The sequence below is a fragment of the Saimiri boliviensis genome, chromosome 10 (genome assembly GCF_048565385.1).
Source record: "Saimiri boliviensis isolate mSaiBol1 chromosome 10, mSaiBol1.pri, whole genome shotgun sequence".
NCBI lineage: Eukaryota > Metazoa > Chordata > Mammalia > Primates > Cebidae > Saimiri > Saimiri boliviensis.
Genome location: NC_133458.1, coordinates 14,845,448 through 14,871,083, shown reverse-complemented (window position 1 = coordinate 14,871,083; position 25,636 = coordinate 14,845,448). Strand labels below are relative to the sequence as shown.

Sequence of the window (25,636 nt, the reverse complement as noted above, 5' to 3'; positions counted from 1 at the left end):
ACCCACGGCCCTGGCTCACTGGTTCTGCACTGACAAGTTGATCTGAGCCAGAAGGAGGAGTACTTCCCAGAAGACCTATAAATGTCCTAAAAACGGAGGATGGCTGGAAGTGGGGGGTGATCCCCAAGTTGCCATCTGTGCAGGGGGGATGTGAAGGGCAGAAAGCCACGCGACTGGACTCGCATAAGGAATGGTAGAAGGAAAACTCAAAGACATGTTTTCTAGTCTGCCAGTACACGTACACAGTAGCCTCTGACACAGGCATACCTGCAGCGCAATAGCTAGACCCCCAGCATCTGCAGCATCCTCCAAGAACCTGAGGGAGTCATTGAAGGAGGTTCCACTGGGTAATGGAAAGGCAGCATAATGGCGCTCTAGGCACAGGAGAGCTTCCTGGAGGGCATGAGTGTCACAGCCCAGGCAGCCCCCAGGCAGCACTGTTGAAAATGGGACAGGAAAACACACAGTTGAGGGTCGGCTGGTGCTGCAGAGACGAAGACGTGGGGGGTACCACAGACTGACCCAGCTCCCAGGAACATGGCAAAGTTTCCAAGACTGCCCCACCTCAAACCCTCAAACCACCTTCCTTTCCCTGCAGGCCTCCCCTGTGGCCTTCCCTTGGGTTCCCTAGAATCCCGCCTCCCAGTGGCCCCTGTTACCCACAGAGCTGGTAGAAGATGTGCAACAGCTCGTGGGCCATGATGCTGCCAGCGGCGCCAAAGTTCACGGCTCTGGGGAGATCAGTGTTTGTTTGAGCCCCAGAATCTTTCAGCATTTCTCCAACCATAACTCCCAGCCATCCCGACAGCTTGTCAGCTCCTCCTGGGAAACTCCCTGCCTACCCTCACAGAGTGACCCATACCTGGGGTAGCCAGGGTGGAAGAATGGGGGTTGGAGGAGTCCAGCTGGAAAAACTACCACATGGTCAGATATCGAATAGTAAGCATTGACCTCCCAGGGGGACACCTGCCACCTGCGGGAAGAGCATATATGAACTCCAGCCCCCACCATGTATTGCCCTGCCACCCTGAGGCATACACAGTCCTAACTACCATTACTGCTCGTGCTGCCTGCCCTGAGCCCTGCCTTCCTTTCCTGCCAGTCATGGATGGGTCTCTCTGGGATGGAGCGCCCGTGTCTTCCGTGCTCTCATACCTGTGTGGAGGGAAAGGCCGCAAGAAGCTCTGGACAATTCTAGCTCGGAGGGACCGGACACAGCTCAGGACAGACTGCAGGAAGCTGGGTTCAAGTTGTATCTGGGGAAGAGGCCAGAGGTGACTTGGGCACACAGAGACTTATACAGATGTGCGCTGACATACACCAATGGGTCCATTTGACCCTAAGCAGACAACCCTGATACACAGGCATCCAGAGATCAGGGGACAGCAGCCCAGTGGCATCATCACACAGCACACAGGCTTCACACATATCGGCACACAGATGAACATGCCCAGGCCAGTCACAGGATGCATGCATGCCTGTGGGCACACGCATTGGGTCCTGGAAAGATTCTGTTCTTCTGCCAGCAAGACCTACAGTGTGGATATCCCGCCATGAACCCCAGCCAGCACCAGGGTAAAGACAGGGCTGAGTCACCCAGGGACACTGATTGTCTGACAAAGACTCAGGAGGATCAGAGAAGTGAGAAGTCAAGGACTGAGAAGGAGCTGGGCAGCACAGGGACCCACATCACTGTATTCTTGTTGGGCCAGCTCTGGCTTCAGGGTCCATTCTGAAGCCCCCATCTCCACCCGCAGTTGAGCGACCTGGAGAGAGACACAGAAGCGGGTAGGAATCCAGCTACTCTGAGTCTACCAGAGGGAATTTCTCCCGCTCGTTGCCCTGTCCCAGCCTCTCACATTGTTGCCAGGATGTGCATGTAGCATAGTGGCTTCCCTACTTAGCGTGTGCCCGGGGAAGCCTTTGGCTCTTGCTTCCAGCCCCCGACTCCCTTGGTCCAATACTCCACCCCCCAACAGGCTCCCACACTAGCCAGGACGCCTGGCCTGACCTTGTCCTGGGCCATGTTCTGAGTCTCCTTATTCATCCAGGGAAGCTTTCTGAGGCGAGTGATGAGGGTATCCCGGATCGCAGTGAATAATTCCATGGCCTGTGGGAGTGAGATCCGGGGATAAGGGGACAGGATCAGGAGAGGCCTCAGCCTGGCCCTGCCCACAGCTTCTGACCCTTGGAAAAAGCTTTGGCCTCAAGGAGCTGCCTTTGCTGGAGCTGCGGCTAGAGAAGAGGCAGGAGCTCAGAAAGAGATGCAGAAAGGATCATTCCTAGATGGCCATAAACCTCCAGCGGGCAGAGGATCTGGGGAGAGAGGAGGGCAGTGCCAAGCCCACAAAGGGAAGGTGGGGCCTGGCCATCCATTCCTTTCCGTGGGGAAATAGCCTGATGGGGGAGAAAGATGGTCTTCTTACTCCTGGGGGCAGGAACACCTCTCAGAAAGCAGAGGGAGGAGAGGGCTGTCATTTTCTTCTCTGGCTCAGGGCTCTTGTCCTCACACTTTCTTTTTTAAAGCATCCACTCCCTCTCCCCATCCTCCTGAGCTCTTCAGCTTCCCAGCAAGTCTCCCGGCTTCACAACCTGAGTGTGTAGTCACTGCTTCCCCAGCCACCTACCACCTCACAGAAATCCTCTCTTGGAGGAAAATGAAAGGTGGTATCAAGAGCTTGGGCTCTGGCATCAGAATGCCTGAGTTCAAATCCTGTCTCTGTTTTTTGGTAACTGTGTGCGACCTTGGGCAAGTCACTTAACCTGTCTTTGCTTCAGTTCTCTCTTCTACAAAATCAGGATCATAGGAACTAGATAAAGTAGCTCATGCAAAGTACCTGAGGGAGTCCCAGGCATGTGGTAGGTACTCAGTAAGTATTCAGTGGTGATTTATTTGCCCTCTTCGAGAGTATGTCATGCCATTCTGATGTCATGTCATGTGTTGCTTAAAAAATCTTAGATATCACAGGGAGGAGGCTTAGAGATCATAGTGTTTGATTTTCTCATCTGATGGTTGAAGAAATGCAAGATGGGGAATGTTGGGTGACTTGTCCAAGCGACAGCATGCTCTCGAGACTTCATGTCCAGAAGCTGAACTGTTTCCACCGCACGGATGGAGTGGGTCTTTGGGTTCCCTCTCTCAGTGGCCCTCCTCTCTCTGACTGCCTGATTCCCCAACCACACATACCACTGAGAAAGGCAAAGTTCATAGAATGAGGGCAGGCTGGGTTGGGTGGGAAGGGGTAGAGGGAGGTGGGCTGGGAAGAGCTCTCACATACAGCACTTCGGGTGCTCGGGCCAAAGGCCTCACGGACAAACAAAGCCGCCAGTGTGGGCTGGAAGAAGGTGCTGGTCTCCTCCACGCACTCCACCCATCGCGGGCGGGCAGGCTGTGGGGACAAAGCTAGAATGAGTGGTTCCCTTTCAGAACTCTTTCCCCATCTGTCTCCCCGAACTTCATTAGATCTTCATTCCCAGAGGGTGCTCCTTTGACCAGACCTTCTGGGTTTCATCTCACATTACTATCCCTTAGGGTGACACACATCACCGCTCAGTACAAAAGCACATCTTCCTTCAGAGCTGATCTCATGAGCCTAGTTAAGCAAATCCTTCATGTTATTGCCTGTTGAATTTGACAGCAAGGCCTCTAGGAGGCATCATTCTGGGGGACCGAAAGGCTCCTGGGAAGAAGATGAGAACCCAAACCTCCTACTTCGGCAGTCTTATGTTCCCCCTGTTCACTCCGTTACACTCCACTCCGGGGTTCCAGCAATGACTCCCATCCTCCATGCTTCTTTGCTCAAAATGGAGATTGGAAATGGAAATTCTGTCCTTCCACCATCACCCTTACCCTCTCTCCAGGTGGGCACTGCGTATCATACTGTAGCCTCTTATAAAGAAGAACATTGTCAGAGGAGAATCGGGTTTTAGGATTTTAGATGCCATATTGTTAGCTAAGAGAAGAGGACACAAGACAAGACTAAGTGAATAAATTCAGCGAGCTAGAAGACTTTCAGCCAAATCAGAGGAGAGAATAGAATGGGAAGGTGGGGGGCTTTTGCTGCAGAGGCAGGAGGCCGTGGACAAACACCCAAGAGGGCAGTGCCAGCTGAGGACCTCGAGAATGAGAAATGTAAGAGACGGATGCTGAGAAGGTCTTGGCTGTGGGCTTGAATGGCTTTTAAGACTTGACAAAGGAGTTAACCCAGAGGTGACACCAGGTGGATGGAGATGCACACTCAAGGACCCCAGGGACAGGAGGAGGTAGCTGGTCTAAGGGAAAGCTGAGCTGGACCTGATAAAAAACAGCTAATATGCTAATTTGGGTTAGGCAGGATGAAGCCTCAAAACTTTATTCCTGTGATTTGTTTATTTCCCAAAGATCTGCCCACAGGGAAGGTAGGGAGGCTGCCACTACTACTCTCTCTGCAGGACCTGCATGAACTAGGCTGCTCCTGGGAATGGAAGGAGTTTACGGACCTCCCACTAGAAGAAATAGAACAAGTCAGTCTGGTTAGTCACTGAAGAAGAAACTCCTGAACCCACCAGTTGAAGAGGGTATCATTTTGGAGGTGGCTGCAACCAGCTGTCAAAATGAAAACAATATCTCGTCTACCTTCCTCAAAGGTTTGGGATCAGGGGAAATAATACCCTAAGTACTTTAAGGCACTACCCCACTCTGTTGGCATTATCTTGGTTTAACCAGGCTTGGAAAACACACAGATTGAGTCCTAGTGAATTAGATAGAGAAACTGATGTTGAATGGTAGTGCAATTTGGGTGGAGTCTCCTCTGTCTGCAACATAAGTAAACATCAATGGTGAATGATTTCAAGCTAACTTGACTTTCCCTGACATCCCTACTAAGAATTTTAATTAATCCTTGCTTAGCATTTCTTTTCCTTATTTCCTGTTTTGCTTTTCTTCATAACACGACCTAACATATTTTATTATTTTATTATTTTATTGTCTTTCTTTCTTCACCAGGATATGTGGCTGAAGGCAAGGTTATTTATTTGTGTGTTTTGTTCACTGCCGCATTCCAAGTGCCTAGAGAAGTACCTGGAATACAGTAGGTGCTCAATAAATGTTTGTTACATAAATGAATGGATAAATCTGTAGCTAGGTCTTCAAAAACCTGACCCGAAGTCCTTCTCCCTTCAGGATCTTAACAGTGGTCTGGATGAAGATACACTGAATAAAACTGCGAATGATCCAAAGTGGGAAGACCTGAATAAATGGAGATGCTGGGCTGAATATAAATCATTCACATTTAATCATTACAAATGTGAACTTCTGCTGTTACTTCTCAAAACCTATCTTCCCAAGTTTCATAAAAGAAAACCTGACTTAGGGCCGGGCGCGGTGGCTCAAGCCTGTAATCCCAGCACTTTGGGAGGCCGAGGCGGGTGGATCACAAGATCAAGAGATCGAGACCATCCTGGTCAACATGGTGAAACCAGGTCTCTACTAAAAATACAAAAAATTAGCTGGGCATGGTGGTGCGTGTCTGTAATCCCAGCTACTCGGGAGGCTGAGGCAGGAGAATTGCCTGAACCCAGGAGGCGGAGGTTGCGGTGAGCCGGGATGGTGCCATTGCACTCCAGCCTGGGTAACGAGAGAGAAACTCCATCTCAAAAAAAAAAAAAAGAAAACCTGACTTAACAGCCATTTTCATTGACTGTAACTCTATTCAAAATTATTCATCCAAAGATGGTCCAATAATGAGATTTAGAAATCTTTCTGTATTAGGGCACTATAAATTATAATTCATTCAGAAGAACATGATCGGAAGTTGGTAATTAATGGCCACTAAATAGAACCAAACATTTTGATCACATCAAGGCCAGCCTCTAGGTGATGTCTTTGATTCCATTCTTCCTCTTAAACATCACTCATCATCAGGCTATTCCGTTGCTAACCTTAAAATATGTTCTTTTAAAATATAAATGAGGCCGGGCGCGGTGGCTCAAGCCTGTAATCCCAGCACTTTGGGAGGCCGAGGCGGGTGGATCACGAGGTCGAGAGATCGAGACCATCCTGGTCAACATGGTGAAACCCCGTCTCTACTAAAAATACAAAAAACTAGCTGGGCATGGTGGCGCGTGCCTGTAATCCCAGCTACTCAGGAGGCTGAGGCAGGAGAATTGCCTGAGCCCAGGAGGCGGAGGTTGCGGTGAGCCGAGATCGCGCCATTGCACTCCAGCCTGGGTAACGAGAGCGAAACTCCGTCTCAAAAAAAAAAAAAAAAAAAAAAAAAAAAATATAAATGAGAGAAATCCCTCTGCATGTCCCTATTTATTTATTTAGATGGAGTCTTGCCCTGTTGCCCAGGCTGGAGAGCAATGGTGGGATCTCAGCTTACTGCAACCTCTACCTCCTGGGTTCAAACGATTCTCCTGCGTCAGCTTCCTGAATAGCTGAGATTACAGGCACGCGCCACTACACCCAGCTAAGTTTTATATTTTTAGTAGAGACGGGGTTTTGCCATGTTGGTCAGGCTGGTCTTGAACTCCTGACCTCGTGATCCGCCCACCTTGGACTCTCAAAGTGCTTATTCCCAAAGGGATTACAGGCGTGAGTCACCATGCCCAAACTTGCATGTCCCTGTTTCATACAGACAGAAGCAAAGATCCTTACGGTGGCCCACCTGACTCCTAGAATTACAGGAGTGAACCACCACTCCCGGCCAGCCTTCTACATTTTTTAAGCCTGAGCCTCAACATGAGCACTCTACAGCCTCCAAGAAGTGCCATGAAGCCATGGTGCTGACATTTACAGGTAGCTATATGGTTCTCTCCTTCCCGCTCTGATTCCCTCCCCACTATTGTCAGAGTCACTCTGTTCCAGGTGCCCTGGCTTCCTTGCTGATTTTCAAACACCCGGAGTACGCTCCAGGGGCATCAGTGGACGCAGCCTGCCTTGCAAGCCTAGTCTTCTCCTCCCAGCCAGAGCCACCAGGAGGATCCCTCACCCTGCACCAAGTTTTACCCAGCCTCCCTCCTGCCCTGTCCTCATGAGATGATGCCTCTTTCTTTGCCAGAAAACTCCTTCCTCTCTCTAGACATTTTGCCAGTTCTGCCTACTGCACAGAGATGATACTGATCCTTCAAATGCTCCCTGATCTCTCCCTCTTGGGAACTCCAAGAATATCTGCTGTCTAAACCAGGATCCCCCGGGAACACAGCCGTACGAATCCATTTACTTTGGTTACAGCTGTTTTTGCACTACAGGGACAGAGTTGAGTAGTTGTAACACCAACCATTTATGGATCACAAAGTCAATATTTACTATCTTGCCCCTTATAAAAAAGTTTTCTAACCTTATTTGTAGCACCTACTTATTTCTCAATCCCGTACCCTGTGTGGTTAAAAATATGACTTTATGAGCCAAAACATCTGTTTTGGAGTCTGTTCATTTACTTGTGAGCTGTGTGGTCTTGGGAAAGTTTCTTGACCTTTCCACGCCTATTTCTGCAGCCGCAAAATGGGAATTAAAAACCACGAAGTGTTTTTGAAAGGTTTAAATGAAATAACCTGCGCTAAGTGCGGACAGACAGTGACTACTGCATGTATATCAGCTATTATCATTATTATTAAGTGTCATATTTTATACTATTGTTCCAGAAAGGGTAAGTGGCTTTCCCAAGCTTACACAACTATTTGTTGGCACAGGTTAATTCAGCTTTTAAGCCTAAGGACAATTATGTGCCCTAGTGGAAAAGATAATGGCTTCAGGACATCTAAAACTTCTGCATTCTTTTTTTTTTTTTTTTTTTTTTGAGATGGAGTTTCACTCTTGTCACCCAGGCTGGAGTGCAGTGGCATAATCTCGCTCACTGCAACCTCCACCTCCCAAGTTAAAGTGATTCTCCTGCCTCTGGCTCCTGTGTAGCTAAGATTACAGGCGCCAGCCACCACACCCGGCTATTTTTTTTTCTATTTTTAGTAGAGATGGGATTTCGCCATGTTGGGTAGGCTGGTCTCGAACTCCTGACCTCATGATCCACCCGCCTTGGCCTCCCAAAGTGCTGGGATTACAGGTGAGAACCACTGTGCCTGGCCAGCCTTCTGTATTCTTTAAGCCTGAGCCTCAACAAGAGCACTTTACAGCCTCTAAGAAGTGCCATGAGACCATAGTGCTGACATTTATAGGTAGCTGTTTGTTGCCAGGGATTTTGTAGCAACCCCAACCAAGATAAGTTGGGGCTCTGGTCTGCTTCACCTGAATCAAGAGAAATGCTGGGCAGAAGCTTCTTGGGGACTCTATAACCCAAGTGACGCTCCTCAGGAGGACTGCATTTTTAACGCAATGAGTAAACAACACAGACCCTGGAGCCAGACTGCCAGGGTTCAAATCCTCACTCTGTTAACTTACTATCATACCTGAGCAATTTCCTTAACTTTAGCACCTCTGTTTCCTCATCTTTTTTTTTTTTTTTTTTTTTTTTTTTTTTTTTTTTTTTGAGACGGAGTTTCGCTCTTGTTACCCAGGCTGGAGTGCAATGGCGCGATCTCGGCTCACCGCAACCTCCGCCTCCTGGGTTCAGGCAATTCTCCTGCCTCAGCCTCCTGAGTAGCTGGGATTACAGGCACGCACCACCACGCCCAGCTAATTTTTTGTATTTTTAGTAGAGACGGGGTTTCACCATGTTGACCAGGATGGTCTCGATCTCTTGACCTCGTGATCCACCCGCCTCGGCCTCCCAAAGTGCTGGGATTACAGGCTTGAGCCACCGCGCCCGGCCTCCTCATCTTTAAAATAGGAACAAAACGGTGCCTCATGGAATTGTAAAGATTAAATCAGCTGATAGATCTGAAGGATTTCTAAAGTGTCTAGCACATTATAAGCCCTTGATAAGCAGCAACTACATTCCGGTCCCTGTGAATACCTTTTCCTTCTCTGAATTCCACAGCAATTTTAGGTTGGCAAAGCAGAGAGCTTCTCCAAGGCAGAGAAATGTCCCCCAAACGTGGGTCAAGACGGCCAGGGGGAGACCTATGTTAATTCTAGCTAAATAATTATAAGCTTGCTTGGCTCACAGTATACTGAAGTTTATACACTGAACTAAACTATATTATTGGTGCAGTTAATTAGAAATCAAGCGCCAACAGGAGGCCTAATGTAAAGACCACCGAGAGCACAGTAACACCAGGGAACACCGCGGGGTGGGTGCAGGACAGACAATGCTGCTCTGGTCCCACGAATGCCTTCTCAACATGGAGACTGCAGGAGGGCCTCGTAAAGAGGGCTTATGCAAACATCTCTGAAAAGGGAGGCAACCTCTGCTCACAAGATCCGGGAGGGTCTTTGCAGATGGGAGCTGGCAAGGAGGAGAAAAGCTTTGCAGGGCAGTGATCACAGAACACCTCAGGCTCTGCCTAGGTTCTAGGAATACGGAGTGATTTTAATTGCTCCATGTCCTCAATGCTCTGGAGACAAAAGCCCCTTGATGCATCGGGTGTGGTCAGACCAGGTGGCTACTCATCCGCTACACTTCCGATGCAGCCACACCCTGATAACAATTGGTGATAAACTCTGAGTACTAGTTTAGCATGAATTAGAAGGATCTCAAGTGCTCTCTGCCCAGCTATCTTACCTACTCCTTCACCCTCCCCTTCCTTGCCTATAAGATCAATGAGATTATGTACATAATAAAAGTGTCTGGAGCCCAGAGTTCGGGGCCAACGCATTCCCCACACTTGTGTTGGTCCCCTGGACCCATACTGTAACTTCTACTCTTGTGTCTCTGTCTTTACTTCCTTTTCTCAATCTCTCGTCACCGCGGGGACTAAGGGCACCTACTTACAGGATTTGGGCTGGTACCCAACATTACTAAGAAAAAAAAAAAAATCCAGTGATTTTTAAGACTAAACTGAGGCCTTCACTGAGGCTGGGACATATCCAATATACTAGACTCTTCTGCTTGCATTTGGATATATCCAACTTGGGATTTCAAGATTCTTGGCAAAGGAGCATCTCTGTGTCTTGTGTAATAAGTAGACTCTGGTTAGTGAAATACATTTTCTACCTAGGCCCCTCCTCAGATATATCCACATCTGTGCCATGAAGCCTGCATGTGGCCCAATGGATCACACTGGATGTCAGAGATAAACTCTCTGTGAAGCACATTTGAACATGAAATCTACTAGACAGAAGACAGGCCACTGCTTAACATATTTCTCTCTCATCCCAATACATTGTTAAGTTCTATGTCCAAGTTATCCTGAGCAAATAGTGTAAGGGTTATGACAAAGAAAAGGCAGTTCTTGATAATTTCAGAGTTTTATATTTGAGCTCAAACACCCAGGAAGAAGCCAGAGAGGTGGTCAGCCTGGGAGATGTGTGCCTGAAGGTCTGGCATGTAGTATCTTAGTTTTCAAGTTAAACTTTGTCTGTCCAACTTGCCTGCTTCTATGGAAAGCCAAGACATGTGGGAGCATCTACCGTCATGCCCTCTCCCTCCCTGAGAAAGAGATGCTAACATTTACTCCTCAAAAGAGTAGATGCTCCTTTTGAGTATCTGGGCAAATACACTCCCCCGTCTCCTCACCATGGGTGGTTGCTCTGTCAGTTCCCGCAGTTTCTGGCTGAGCTTCCTGCGTGCCTCCTGGAATTGACTGTCCAGGGCTGGAGAAAGGGTCCCCACCAGCCCTAGGATCATGTGGCTCTGCAGAAAGTCCCTATGGAGACAAAAGAGACCCACACATATACCCCACGAATCTGGAGATGCCTCATGAAAAGCCTCCCTTGTGTAAGTCACCTTGACACTCCTGAAGGCAGCCCCTTCTCCTCTGTATTAGTAACTGTTTTAACGTGCACACAAGCCAAAAAGAGCTTTTTGTGGTGTGTGTTGGGGTGGGATCTTTCTCTTTAGTAAAAGGAACTAGATGAAGAGGCAGCCTTCAAAATCACAGGGAAAGGAAGTTCTGGGCTAGATGAAGTCTGGATTCATGTCATGAAACAGATTTTACTTCCACAGTCAAGAAATCTCAGGTTATCCTCAGACATATCTCATAGCATAAGTAAGTTGGGCGCTGTGACTCCTCTCTGCTCTACCAGCAATGCTCCTACCTGGGGTGCATTGCACCTTTATGTGAGTCTGCTCACTCTCATGTGAATGGGCAGTTACCTCCCTCAAAAGGGATTTCTAGATTCTGATGCCATCATGAAGAAGGGCCTTGGGTCCAAACCCTTGGAAGAAAGGCACTACTTTCAGGTGGTGGCCACCCAGGGATCGGGGATGCAGAGAACCCAATAAAAAGCCACACTCTCATGTCCCCAAACCCAACTCCTCCTTGATTTCCTGAAACCAGCAGAAATGCTTAGACACTGTTTCCCTAAGAGCTCCAGAATCCTCACACCACACCTGAAGAATGGCCCCTCCTCTTGCTTTCTTCCCCTAAGCATCCCCAGCCTTCACCACCTTCATCTCCTCATCTTATGTGCCTCCTCCTCCTGCCCACAGTTCTTAGCTGCTAAAAAGACATACATGCACTCAACTGTCCTCTGTGTCTGGGTCTTCCAGCATCTTCTACAGCTCAGAGGCTCTTTACTGGCTGGTGTTCTACTCTCAGCATACCCTGTGTCTTGGCTGACCCTACATTCTTCATGTCGTGTGTATCCTCCCTTACCCATGCTCCCCAAGACACATCCTTCTTTTTTTTTTTTTTTTTTTTTTTTTTGAGACGGAGTTTTGCTCTTGCTACCCAGGCTGGAGTGCAATGGCGCGATCTCGGCTCACCGCAACCTCCACCTCCTGGGCTCAGGCAATTCTCCTGCCTCAGCCTCCTAAGTAGCTGGGATTACAGGCACGCGCCACCACGCCCAGCTAGTTTTTTGTATTTTTTTTAGTAGAGACAGGGTTTCACCACGTTGGCCAGGATGGTCTCGATCTCTCGACCTCGTGATCCACCCGCCTTGGCCTCCCAAAGTGCTGGGATTACAGGCTTGAGCCACCACGCCCGGCGACACATCCTTCTTGATCCCTCCATCCTCTCTGTGCCACCCACCCCATGCTTCTCTGCCGCCACAGGTAGCAAGTTCCTCTTATCTTCTCAGGAGTCCCTTACCAGCCTGCCTCCCCAAGGTCTCCTTTACCCCTGAGACCTACGGTGCTCAGGCTCTCCTCCCTTTCCATGATCTCCCCAATCCCACCTGGGCGAACCTGTCCTTTAGCAGCAGATCCTCCACCAGTTGTGACATGTTTTTCAAATACTCCAGGTCATGGACCATGAGTAACTGAGAGGGGCTCAGGGACATCGGTGTGAATGTCGCTTGCAAGCAGGACAACCAGTCGATGGCAGGAGCCATTTCCTTAGAGGAGGGACACAAAGCTGAGGGGGGAAAGGAAAAGAGAAGAGAAGGAAGGGGAAAAGGCTTCCCTTTGGGTGTGAGAAAAAGAAGGGAAGGAGCTGATTGGGGAAGGGAATGGAGCCAGAGACAGGATGAAAAGGAATTAAGGGCACTAGGATGAAGGAGAAGAGGAGGTAATATTTGGGAGGGAGGTCCCCATGCCCACAGTCTTCTGGCTCCCAGTTCCAGGCACCTTGAGCTGGTCGATAGTGACCATCTGGAAGAGCTTGCCCTGTGCCCGCCGCTGCTCCAGGGGCCTCAGAAACTGGAACAGCTGCGAAGTGATGGAGATGGACCAGGAGGCGTGTTGTTGCACTTTGTTTGGGTCTCCTCCCAGCAGGGTTCCCAGTTGACTCAGGTAAGTCAGGTATTCCCGATAGATCTGGAGGAAGGAAACATGAATCACGGGTGCCAGAGGCCCCTGCCTTTCTCCTGGCATCAGAGGGCAGGGCCTTTGTCCATGTACCATCTTACCTGGGCATAGATCTTCTGTTCCTGATCTTGCTTGAGGGGAACATCAAATTCTGGCTGGTCTATCTGGACACAAGAGAGACTGGAGAGAAGCAGGGAGCATGGGGGATGGAGAGGGAAGGTGTGGGGAGGTGGGGAATATACCATGGGAGATGGCCTTGGGAGATGGACATAAAGATTGAACAGAGGAGAAGCAAGAGTACAAAGAAAGGAACGGATTAGCAGTTGAGGGGCAGGAGAAGAAGAGCCCAGATGTGAAAATGGGAAGAGATGGTGAGTATTACAACCAGTGTGGGTGTGCCCAGAAAGGCAGAAGCATAATAATCAGCATCCTAAAAGGAGCTATTCCTCGTGTCGGGGTCAGGGCCAGGGTGAGTGAGATGTGGACCTGTCCCAGGTACAAAATCTAAGAGGTACCGAAAAACTCAGTAATCAAACTGCAACCTAACTTAGAAGTATATTCTTCTAATAGGTAGCTTCATCTCAGCCAGCCATAGCAGCTGAGCTTTAGCCAACCACAGGCTGCCAAGTGATCAGACCATGCCCATTAAAGGCAACAGCTGTAAGTATCAAGTTGTTTCTGGGTGTCACTTCCTCTTTCTGTACATACTGCCTGCCTACATTGTTGGATGGAGCTCTCTGAACCTCTACTGCTTCAGGATGCTGCCCAATTCGTGAATCATTCTTTGCACAAATAAACTCTTTTAAAAAATTCAGTAATTAAGATAAATATTTAAGATTTTTAAAAATAAAAATTACTACCAAAATTGTGTGATAAATAAAATCTCAAAACTTTGCTTATCATGGACTTATTTTCCTAGAAAAAAATACACAATGTACTTTTAGTCAATTTCAAAAAGAATCATGATGTGTTCAAGAAAAGTCCACAATGTATTTTTGATTCACTTTGAAAAAAAAAAAATTAGTATTTTTAAAAATATTCACATAGAATTTTGTCCCATTTTGGGGGAAAAAAAGCATAATTTTTTTTCAAAATAAATTCATAATGAAGAAAAATTTGATATCTGCTTCATCACAGATTGTTGCATTGATTTTGATTTTTTAGGAGTATTTATTAAAATACTATTTATCATGATACTGAGTTTTGTAGGCTTTTTTAAATTAGCACACAGGCAAGCACCCTGTATATCTCACCTTAGTCTGGCCCTGATGAGCCCTTGATTCTATTCTGAAGATCTTTGCTTCTACTCTTCCTTTTCTTCTCCAATTTCAATGTCCCACTCTTCTCTTGGCCCACATACCTTTCCTCCATCTTGAAAAAATCTTTCACTTGACTCTTGCCACATTGTATGTCCAAAGTTCAAAGAATAAAAAGGCATCTATGCCCAATGTTTCCACTCTCTTACCTTCCTCCTAAGTTCTGTACAGTCTATGTCCACTTCTGTAACTGTTTTGAAAATATCTCTAGGTTTCCAAGGGTGTCTTCTCCTTCCTTGTTCTCTGAGATGACCCCTCCTTCGTGAAGCTCCTTTTTTTTCCCTTTGTGTCCCACCATACTGGTCTAGTTCCCATCTCTCCAACTGTACTCACTCTTCTCTGGCTCCCTTCTGCCCTCTGTCTTCAGAATTCTTCTTCTGTAGTCCATTCTTCCTACCTGCTTTTAACCCAAGACACTGTCCAGACTTACACTGATGATAACCATCTTCCGCCCATTAACACTAAATCAAAACAATAGGATCATAGTGTAATCCCCCACTTTCTTTATTTATATCCAATCAGTCACCAGATCCTCTATGAACACCATGGACTATCATCACTAGGGTGACGTATCCTAAATCCTTGTGCCTGGCTCTTCCTTTCCATTTCTTCCACTATCTCAGGGCCTCAAAAATGCTCATTTAGTTTCCTCAACAACCCCAGATTGACCTTTGAAACTGCTGACTTTATGCACAACCATCAAAATATTTGCTCTATGCACAATTGTCATAACAGTTGGATGTCCTCAGTACCTTTTTAAAAAATCATTATGTCAAATGTTATCATCTCTACCTATCTTCTTAGAAAGAATCAGACTCAACCTTACATCTTCAGCTTCACTTTTACCTCCTACTACACCCCACCCTTCCTCCCAAATCCTCAATTAAATAGACCAGCCTCCTCATTGACTCCACAGAGGAATCACAGCATTCCAGCTTCTTCCCCCAGCTCAGGATTTCCAATGTCCCTTAGCTTCACCTCCTCCTGTGTGGACTAATCTTGCTTCAAGGCTGGCTTAGCTCACCATCTCTCATTCTCTCCTCTCTGAGCCTCTCCTTAACCAGTTAACCAGTCCCCAAAGGCCACATCAGTTAAACTCCTGAGCACACTGTTTAGAACTAAATTTTAGAATACCTCATAATGATAACCGAGTCTTCTTTTGTATTTATCCTCTGATAATTTTGTAGCTCTTTTGACAGTAGGTCAAATATACAGGTAGCATCATATTGTTTAACCACAATAGTGATAGATTCAATGTTTTTCTTTAGTTACTCAACAAATACCTGGCAAAAGCCTCTAGCTGCCTGGCCCTGTGCTAAGTCCTGAGGAACAAAGGTGAATAAAGCATGATCCTGTTCTGAGGAAGCTCATCATCGTCAACACAGAGTGACACATGCCGAGAGCATGAGGAAATGAGAGGAGGGAGAGATGGGCTTCGCCTACTCATAACCAGGGTGTTGGTGAAGACTTCCTGGAAGAGATAATAAAGCCAACATTTGAAAAACATGTAAGTGTTCCAGGTTGAGTGTGAGGGATGGTTGCAGGCACAGGTAGCAGCATATGTAAAGAACTGAGGAATATTCCTGGAACTAGCAGTGAATCAGCCTGGCTGGGGGGTAAGGGAGAGAAGGAATGTACAGGAGATAAGCTGGAAAAGTGTGTAGGGGTCAGATCACAGGCGTTTGCAAAGCTTTAGTAAAGATTAGGGATGAGATTCTGATGACCTGGCAAGCCACTGGGGCACTGACAAGCACTTAAACACAGACAGTAGCATAGTCAGTTAGCCCTTGGTTCAGAAAAGTTCCCTCTGGTAAAAACAGAGTAAATAAAATGAGGGCAATCCTAGAGATAGGAGAACTAGTTAAGGGGCTCTGAGATTAATCCAGATTAAGTAAGAAAGACCAGGCCTATTTCCATCCTTCTAGCACTGCAGCTCCATCTCCCACCCCCAGCTAATGTCCCTGACTTTCATATCAATAATTTGTCCTAAGGTAAGGTTGTTTCCTATATCACACATGTGTCTTATCTCCACAACCTGCAACCTTCCTCTGAGGGATGATTGGCTAGAGTTGGAGGCAGGTCAGGTCCTACAGTGTCTTCACCAGTGCATCCCTCACCTGGATGACTGGTGTGTGTGGAAAGGTAGGATGAGGTCCCAGGTAGGCTCTGAAGAAAGGGAAATGGCCATACTGACTCATCAGAAGTCTCAACGTTCGGTTAAAGTTTAAGGAAGTCCAGTTACCAGAGATGCGCCAGCCTCCAAGCTTTGAAGGAGAGAGAGGGGTCTGAGCATAAGAATCTGTGGGGCCCATCCCCCATTGTCTTGATCTTCTCTTATGCAGCTGCTACCTCCTGCCCTCTGGTCTGGCCCCTTTGATTCCCCTAGGGTGCCACATCTATCCTTGTTTCTTTGACTTCTTCCAAGGTCCTGATACTTTCACAGGGCATAACCATTTTCGTTTCTTTTCTTTTCTTTTTTTAAGACGGGGTTTCACCACGATGGTTAGGCTGGTCTTGAATTCCTGATCTCAGGTGATCCACCCACCTCGGCCTCCCAAAGTGCTAGGATTACAGGCGTGAGCCATTGCGCCCGGTTGACATAACCATTTTCATCTCCATCTCCCTCCTAGAACTTGGGGAGCCTTAGGAAGAAGACCCACCCTCTAGAAAAATAATGGCAGCCCCAAGCATGCATTGGTCCCATATGTGATGTATCCAGAAAAGTTAATTTTCCAACTTTTCTCACCTCCTCAATAACTTGTCGGAGGGGACCAGCCCCCGCAGCTTCAATGGCACGTGTATCCATGCAGGAGTTGTAGAACTGGAAGGCTTTCTCCTCCCCAGAGCCTGGGTGCCGGGAATTCTGGGCCTCTAGAAAGGAAGCATGGGAGTGAGGACTAAACACTGATATTTTTATCTTGCCCAAATTCCTATATAAGGGATCTGGGGAGTCATGCCCTACAAATCCTATGTAATCCTATGATTTTATTTAACCCTGTGTAACATGATTTACTTTCCAACCTGCTTCTGACATAACATTAAGAGACAAAGAAGAAAATCAAAATATTTTACCCCAAACTATATTTCTTTGCCATATTTTGAAATGGCCCGGCAAAGCTGTTCTTTGTAGGGGGAAAACGTGCATCTGTAAAGAATCTCTATTAACATAGCTAGATCTTTCGATTAACTAAAATATGAAGAGGAAATGTTTGTCACCAATTGTCTCTAAGGGCAGCCACTCTCCACAATCTTTATCTTAACCTCAACATTCCCTTTCTGTCTATCCCAGATCTTTAGACAAACCTAACCAATTGTCAAACAGGAAATGTTTAAGTTTACCTACAGTCTGGAATCCACCCCTGCCCCTTAGAGTTGTTCCACCTTTCTGGACCAAAACAATGTATTTGATTGATGTTTCGTGCCTCTCTAAAATGTATAATAATAAACCAAGCTGTGTCCCGACCACCTTGGGCACATGTTCTCAGCATCTCTGGAAGGCTGTATCACAGGCCATGGTCACTCATATTTGGCTCAGAATAAATCTTTTCAAATATTTTACAGAGTTTGACTCTTTCGGTCCACAGGAGAATAAAGGGGGTGGCAACTGGTATAGAGGCAGACAGGGAGGGTGGGAGACAGGGAATTTACAGGAAAGAAAGACTCACACAGAACATGGGAGGAGGGGGAGGAATAGAGATGAGGAAAATAAGAAAGATGAGAGGACTGCCCAATTTGGCGTGGATCAACTTGATGAAAAGATGAAAGCAGGAAGAGGGAATGTGGAGAAGAAGACACTATGGAAAATAAAAGAAATGTGGGGCAAGAAAAACAAGAAGGAAAAGACGTGGAAGAAAGGAGAAAGCAGTAAGTGGGATATGAGCAAAGGAGAAAAGAGAGAAATGAAAGGCAGGAAAGAAATGATTGAAGAAATCAGAGAAACTCAGGGAACTAGAGAACTTTAAGGAGCTGGAGAGAAGAAAAGTCATGAGGAAAGGTTTAGCAAAGAGAAGAAACAGGGGCGGACTCCCCTAGTCCAGACTCCTCATCCACTGATCCCAGGAAACAAACACACACATTACAATAATCAAATGCAAGTCTCTCTGAATCATCCACCCTCTGATACCTAACACTCTTTCCATCCTCAGTCCCACTAATATCTGTTCATCCCATTGTAGGCGACAGATTTTATCCTGAGCATGTTTCTTCTTGTTATCTCCGTGCCTTGCCTGAAAGTATCCATCTACCCAAAGAGAGTCCACCTCCCACTCTTTCCCCATCAAAAACGGAGGGCGGACGGATGCATTTATTTTTACCAGATTCCAATTGACAGTGCAGTGTCAACACATTCTGTAGGTTCCCTTGGACTGGAAATGCATGCGTATCTTATAAGTTCTTATTCCCAAACCCTCACCACCATCCACCGACTTCCTGGGCCCCACTTCCAACCTCCTGCACAGTTTCAGTTCCTCCTCCGGGTTTCCTCTCAGTCCTGGCAGTTTTCCTCTACAGCCTCCATCTGCAGGAACTTTACTTCCACTGCCAATTAACTCAGCTCTCCTCTTCTTCCAGTATGTTCTCTGTGCTTCCCCATTTTTTCTCTTCCGCACGGTGATGAAGTGCTCTCTCACTTGTCACCCCACCATCCTGCCTCTTTCATTCTACTATAGTCCCTCATCTCCAATCATCCATCTCTATGATCCCACTTCTTCCAGGTCACCTTGCTTGGCATGGTCCAATGTTATAATGGAGAAGCGAGAAGCAAGAGATCATTGTGAGAGAGGGGAGCTGCAGCCTAGTGTGAGGGAGAGGGTAATATTGACAAGGAGGCATTGGGAGACTAGTGGTTTTGGAGGTTAGAGAACAAGAGTGATGGAGAAAAGAATTAAAATCCAGATATAGGTGAAGGGGAGGAAGGTAGCAAACCACACTGCCACATGTGTACCTATGCAACAATCTTGCATGTTCTTCACATGTACCCTAAAACCTAAAATGCAATAAAAAAAAAGAACCAAATGTAGAAAATAAACCTCTAAAACTATTTTAAAAATGCAGGAGGTGCTGAGAAGATGCTGCTGGAGGAAGACACTATGCATAGGATAGAAGCTGAACATTTGGAGGAAGCAACAAAAATGGAGCTGGCTGAAAGGGACAAGCTGGAGAAAATGGGGTAATGACGGACGCATGGAGAAGGAAAGAAGATGGAAATTCGATGAAGACAAAATGCAGAGAGGGACCAAGAGAAATGGAAGAAGGGTACCTAAGGCGTAGGAAACAGTGAGAGAGGAGCAAACCCAGACAGCTCCCACTATCCTACCACATTTATTCCCCCATCGTCTCTAATCATCCATCCCTATTATCCCACCTGGAATAGTAAAAACCAGTTACTCCACAACTACACAGGGTTCGGGCCAGTCATGGTGGTTCTAGGCTCAGAGTCACCTGCTTGCACAGAGTATCTTCTCCCCTGCTTCGCTCACCCAGTATTCTCCGAAGTCGGTTTTTGTTCCTTTTGGCAAGCTCCTGAAAAGACGTGTTGGTCCCTTTGGCCCTTCCACAGGCAAAGCTGAAGAAGTCGGTGCAGGGGGCCACACTGGTGTTCCCAGAGGCCAGATAATGATCTCGGAGGTCCAAACACACAGATGTCTCGCAGGGGCCTGTGGGGAAAAGCTCAGAGCTGGGAAAGAAGAGGGAAAGAGACCAGGGCTCCCCCAAGGGGCTAGGCAAAGAACATCAGGTGAGCAACTAAGGGCGGAGCTGGTGAAACGGAAATGGTTAGGATGCAGGGAGGAAGCAGAACCATGGAGATCCCAAGGGTCAAGGTGAGCAGAAGTCCCAGGAGCAGGGACTGGGCCCCAGGGTTGGGGGAGGGCTGACTAGGTTAGGGGGTCTGGGAGCTTGCTTACGAGGGCCACAGTTCCAGAAGATGTAGAACAAAAGCACAGAAGAACAAAGGAGCAGGCCCAGAAGCAGGATAGCTGTCAGCACCCGCCTGGCCACTGCCCATGGCCTGCTCCCTTCCACGGGCAGCCTCTCTTCTGGAGAGATCTATGGGAGGAAACAAGAGGTGAAAGATACAAGGTAGAGGATTGAGAGAGAGGGATGGGGAGAAGAGGAGAGGAGGGGAGAGAGAATGAATCTGTTAGTGCCACAGTCCCTTTATATAGAAATAATTCTCCCAAGTCTTTCTAAAGCCAGTCTTACTTTAATGCCTGGGAGATGAGAAAACAAGGAATATCAGCTGTTTTGGGTGAGGATGAAGCAGACCATTATGGGATGAGTGTTTGTGTGAATTTAGAGCCTAGAGTGACAACATCAGTGTATTCCAGCCCCAGGAGAGGAGACCACTCACTTCCTGGCTCCAGAGAGTCCCCATTCCACCTGCCTGGTTGGGTTCCCTGGGCTCTCTCACTTTGGTCCCCCCACTCCTGAAGTGAGTGGAGAGAGAAGGAGGAGAGAGAAGCTGGTTCAGGAAGTAGTGCATTAAAGAGAGTTTTATCAGGCCATTTTGATACCCCCTCTGCCCGCCCTGCCCCCACACACATATTTTTATATCGGGGCTATGTTGGTAGATGGGCTTCAGAATGAACCTGTCCATTGGATGTGCCATTCTCACTCCCTCTCCCATGACCTCTCTCTCTTTCCCCCTTTCTACTCTGTAAGCCTCACAGTCCGTCCCCTCCAGTGGAGACAGGACATTTGCATACAGCACCCTCACCCCCCACCCTAGGCCTCCGACTCCAAAAGAGGACTCACCATCTGTCTGTCCTCTGTGGCCACAGAATCCTGCCTGGTTCCACTCTAGGTGCTGATTTGGAGAACTGGGGTTCCAGGAAACGGTCCCCCTTCTGCCCCCACCCCAGAGAAGGGGCACTTCTGCTGCTCTTTCCCCTGTCCCCAGACACACCGGCCTGGCCTCTGGGTGGAGACTGCTTATCAGTGGAGGGCACCCAGGCTTCTCCTCCCCCTTTATCTCGGCTTCTCAGGGGAGCCGATGGAGGGAGTCTTCACTTCCCAAGCAATCTTGCCCTTGGTCTCCTCCTCTTGCCTTGCACTGTGACTTTGCCCATGAAGTTCTTTTATTTCTAAAATATTCTACCTTCTCTCTTTTCTTCTGTGTATTTAAAAAAAAAATAATGAGGCACGGTAAAATTTTAGAGTTTATTTGAGTAAGAAGCAATTCATGAATTGGGGTGCACCAGACCGACAACAGTTTAGTGCTGCAGCGACAACATGTCAGAGGCATGCATTTACTGGGAAGTTATAGAAGCAAAATAAAACATTACTTGATCGCTTTGCAGTTGTGTAATTGTGTTTTTTTAGGTAACTTTCTGGAAAGTTCTTAGTCACATAATCATGTTAGTTAGCTCCTTATCATTGGCTGGGGTTGTTTTACTTCTATCATAAGCATTTATCAGAAATGACCCAAGTGAAGTTTTGCTTCTGTTTGTAGTTTTAGCAAGAATACGGCAATTTTTAAGGTCCTTGGTTTTGTTTGCCTGGGAATTTTCAGGCCCAGTCCCCATTTTAATTTTTTTTCATACCTCTCTGATTGGTTTCTCTGGGATTCATCAATTCCCAGGTCAAATGCCACCTTTCCCAGGAGGCCTCCCAGCTCCATGCCCATTCACAATGTTCCCAAGCATGCTTAATTGTTCCTCTCGGTGTTTCACAGCTCTGCTGGCTGCTGGCAGAGTCATGCATTCGAAAGATCACCCAGCTAGGAAACCCTAATCTGCTAATTATTAGCTCTGTGACAATAAACAAGCCACTTAAACTCTGAGGCAGGTAAGCAAGTTTTGTCATCTGGAAAATGAAGGTAATACTTGCCTATGCGTACCTCATAGGGTCTCATGCTTTCTACAAAACAAAACAAGGCTTTACTGAGCCCTTCTTTCTTTCATTCTGCTTTCTGTTACACTGGTAGCTTGCCTCTTCAGCTCCTTATTGATTGAAACTCTGTCACGGCAGGTACAGTGTCTGGTTTTCATTCCTGCCCACCCAAGATTCTTTCTAAATGTTAATAGAAACGAGCTGCATTCCAAGCCGGAAATGCTCTTCCTCACATCCTGTTAAGCCCTTACCCGTGGTCTCAGTGAGGCAAGCACATTTCTGGGGGAAGGTGTTTCACCTCTGTCCCTTGTTTCCCCATCCCAGGAAAAAAAATGTAATTTATTAGGATAGTCTTGCAAATGATTCCCTGGCAATATTTCCAGATTCCATGAGCACTGCGCTAGGGCCATGGTGTACTTGCCGGATGAGGGTGAGTGTGGAGAAGCGGAATGAAGCCATTCTGCCCCCCTGGGGCCAGACGATTGGGGTGTCATGAAAGTCATAAAGAAAAGTCAGAACTTCATACATTAGAAAAGAAAGCATTGGGGAAAATAAGGCTTTTGAGGAAAGGTGTGACAAGACACAATAATATCTAAGAAACACTGGTGGTGGTATTGGGGATCTGGGGCTGATTGGATAAAAGACAAGAAACAGAGTGCTTAGCTTGGTGTTGGAGGAACGATAAAGATAGGGCCCAGCCCAGGGGGATGGCAGAGCGGAGGGAAGTGTGTAGAAAGAAAAATTGTATGGAGTAAAGTCATGGCAATGGACTGAGTGGAAGAGGGGTCTATCATACAGCCACAGAGGAGCACCATGTTGCATTTCTGCATGACTAGGGGAATAGTGATGCCAGTGATAGAAACAATGGAATTTTGATTAAGGGTGGGAGTAGGAATCAGTGTGAGGGGAAAATGATGATTCAGGATTCTAGAGGTGTTTGGTCTGTGTGGGTACATTCTGATGGTGCCTCCATTGCAAACTTCACTTCACCAGAAAGTTCAACACTCTACCCATGGGCTTTTAGTTCCTTCACACATATTCCCTTCCTCACACCTTTTCTACCAATCAAATCCCCTGAGCTGATGTTTCCTTAGGAAAATGATAATGTAAACCACTTAGATTAGATAAGAGAAAGTTGAAAAAGGAGTGTGTTACGTGATATTACCCGATGGACAGCCGCCACAGCCTAGACTCAGATTCTCTCCCTGTCAGAGAAGCTGAGCCACCCACAGGGATGAAGCAGCACGGCTACTGGGTTCACCAATCCCTACTCAGCTGCCTCCTGAAGGCAAAGCAACCTCTGTCCTGGGAGCTGTCTCAGGAGCATGGCTTCCTCTTATCACCCAAGTCCTACTCCATGGTGAGTCATCACCAGCGCAGCCATACCTGGTCATGGGAGTGCAGCAGCATCCACTCAGATCTAAGCACCGAGAAGAGGTGCGTTCACAGCTGGGGCACATGGACCACATTTATCTTTGTGGACACTGCCTCCTGCTTGCCTTAATTCTCCTGTCTGTCTATTCTAATTCCAGGAGCTTTTGTTTGATGCCGTAAGAGTATCAAATAAAATACTGGTAATAATAAAAATAACCACTTTTCACTGAGCACCTCCTTTGTGCTAGGAATGTGCTAAATGTTTTGCTTCTATGTTGTCCTTCAATCTTCACAGAAATTTTGTGAGGGAAATAAGAACTATTTTTAGTAGAGACGAGGTTTCACCATATTGGCCAGGCTGGTGTTGAACTCCTGACCTCGTGATCCACCCACCTGGGCCTCCCAAAGTGCTGGGATTGCAGGTGTGAGCCACTGCGCCAGCCTGTTTTTGGTATTTTCTACACGCCACCACTTTTTTTCTTCCCAGTCCAACAGGTGTTGAAGGTAGTACTCTGAACACAGAGACTCTAATAAGTTGTGTCGATTCAATGTATGTTTCCTCAAGAAAATTTACATAAGCTCTTGCTAAAACCAAGGTCTTAGTCAAATACTACCATAATAATTGTTTGTAACAAACCACCCAAAACTCAATAGTTAGAGAAACATGCATTTATTCTTATGTTTAAATGTCTCATTTGGAACAATGAGAAACAAAAGATTAGGACAAGCTGTGTGGTTCTTCCTCTGTGAACACAAGAAATACGATTAAGGGGTTAGGAAACATACCAGTTACTTATTGCTCCATAATAAACAACCCTTTATTTGGTGCCTTAAAAAAATTATTCTCTCCTTTCTATGGATTGGCAAATTAGGAACAGCTGAAGTATCCTCTGTGTTCATTTGTGTTTGTTTTCACATAGCAGGCCAGTTCAGGGCTACCTATTCCAGCATGGTCTCACTCACATGGTTCATGGTTGACTGAGGCTGTTGGCCAAGGTGCCTCAGATCTCCTCCATGGGGCTCTCTAGCAGGTAGCTTGGGCTAGTTCCCATGGCAGCTGCATTCTATGAGAGCAAGAGTAAATGCCGCAAGGCTCTGGAGACTTAGGCTTGGAAGCTCTACAGTATCACTTCTGTCATATTGTATTTGTCAATGCAAGTCCCAAGGCCAACTGATATTAAAAATAAACTCCACCACTTGAGGGGAGGATTTGCAAATAATTTGCAGTCATGTTTAATATGCCACAGGAGGAAGACAGTTTTCCTGTGAAACAACCTATCATGAAGAGATCACTGAACCAGGAGTTGAAAAACTTGATTTTCAGTCCTACATTAGTTTTAAACTAGCTGGGTAATTTTTACCTGTTTTTTCATCTAGATAAAATGTAGCACTGAAAATCTATGTCTCTAGGTTTCTTGTTTGGTATCTATTTCTCTCAAGGGGCCTTTCACATCCTGAGTCTTCTAAAGTCTCTTAAGTTTAAAGTCAGAGCATTAGTATCAATGTATGGTAACTGATTCTCTCCCCATTAAAGATGATCGTAGATCAAAGAAGGAACTACGTAAATCCACTAACCCAGTCCTGAACGTGCTGGCCAAAGAGATGTAAGCAGAGGGTCAGCGTAGCAACTGGGACTTTTCCTTAGGAGACACTTGGTATTTTTCCATTGCCTTGGTGTGATTTGTTGTTGCTATTGTTTTGTTTTGTTTGGCCCTTCTTCTATTCTGCTGCCCAGAAGGAAGATGTTTCCTTCTAGGAAGCTAAGCTTGACAAGAATGCGGTTCACACTTGCGGGAACTGTTGAGCTCTTGAGCTGGAAGGAACCCAGCGTCTGGGTGCTGTGGATGTTGTGGAGAAAAGTGGCTATATTGGCTCTGGACTGCATGCATCTCTACAAACTTTTACATGTAAGAAAATAATTGTTTTCTTTAGGCTACTGTTCTTTCTTTCTATTACTTAAGACTAACTTTAATACTACTAATAGATATTTACCTAAGATAAATGAGGTTTGACAATGTCTACCTACTCGGTGTTGTTAGATACAGATGACTGTGTTGTAAACTGCACAACTTTAAGGACTGACAATTACATAAACTAAAATGCGCATGGTTTTCTACAGGGTTGAGCCACACAACCCATACCTAACAACTAGTATGATGTGGAAAGAGGAAGTTGATCTCTTACTAATGTGTTATTCCTATACTTCATGTTGGTTTACTCAGAGGCCTCAATATTCTTGCTGAAGTTATTCAACTTGTGTTATTGTTTTCTTTTCTTTCTTTCTTTTTTTTTCTTATACACAGGGTCTTGTTCTGTCACCCAGGCTGGAGTGCAGTGGTGCAATCTTGGCTCACTGCAGCCTCCACCTCCTGGCTGTACAACTTTAAATTG

General features: G+C 46.6%; 2 protein-coding genes across 2 annotated transcripts in view; both read right to left on the bottom strand.

Moving 5' to 3' along the window:
- Positions 1-354, bottom strand: part of TRPV5 (transient receptor potential cation channel subfamily V member 5) — a 40,235-nt gene extending 39,881 nt beyond the window's left edge. Inside the window, exon 1 of the mRNA XM_003929796.4 lies at positions 268-354. The gene's annotated coding sequence lies outside the window, so the exon portion shown is untranslated. The remainder of the gene's footprint in view (positions 1-267) is intronic.
- KEL (Kell metallo-endopeptidase (Kell blood group)) lies at positions 321-21,701 on the bottom strand. The gene is made up of 16 exons (XM_074378981.1): positions 20,795-21,701; positions 19,945-20,086; positions 19,519-19,695; positions 16,788-16,912; positions 16,159-16,305; positions 12,827-12,889; positions 12,546-12,734; positions 12,165-12,313; positions 10,551-10,680; positions 3,279-3,389; positions 2,012-2,110; positions 1,689-1,766; positions 1,156-1,256; positions 863-973; positions 660-731; positions 321-437 (listed from the first exon to the last, which is right to left on the bottom strand). The coding sequence occupies exons 1-16, from the start codon at positions 20,795-20,797 to the stop codon at positions 410-412; spliced, it is 1,725 nt and encodes a 574-aa protein (XP_074235082.1). The 5' UTR covers positions 20,798-21,701; the 3' UTR covers positions 321-409.
- Between the last annotated feature and the right edge of the window lie 3,935 nt (positions 21,702-25,636).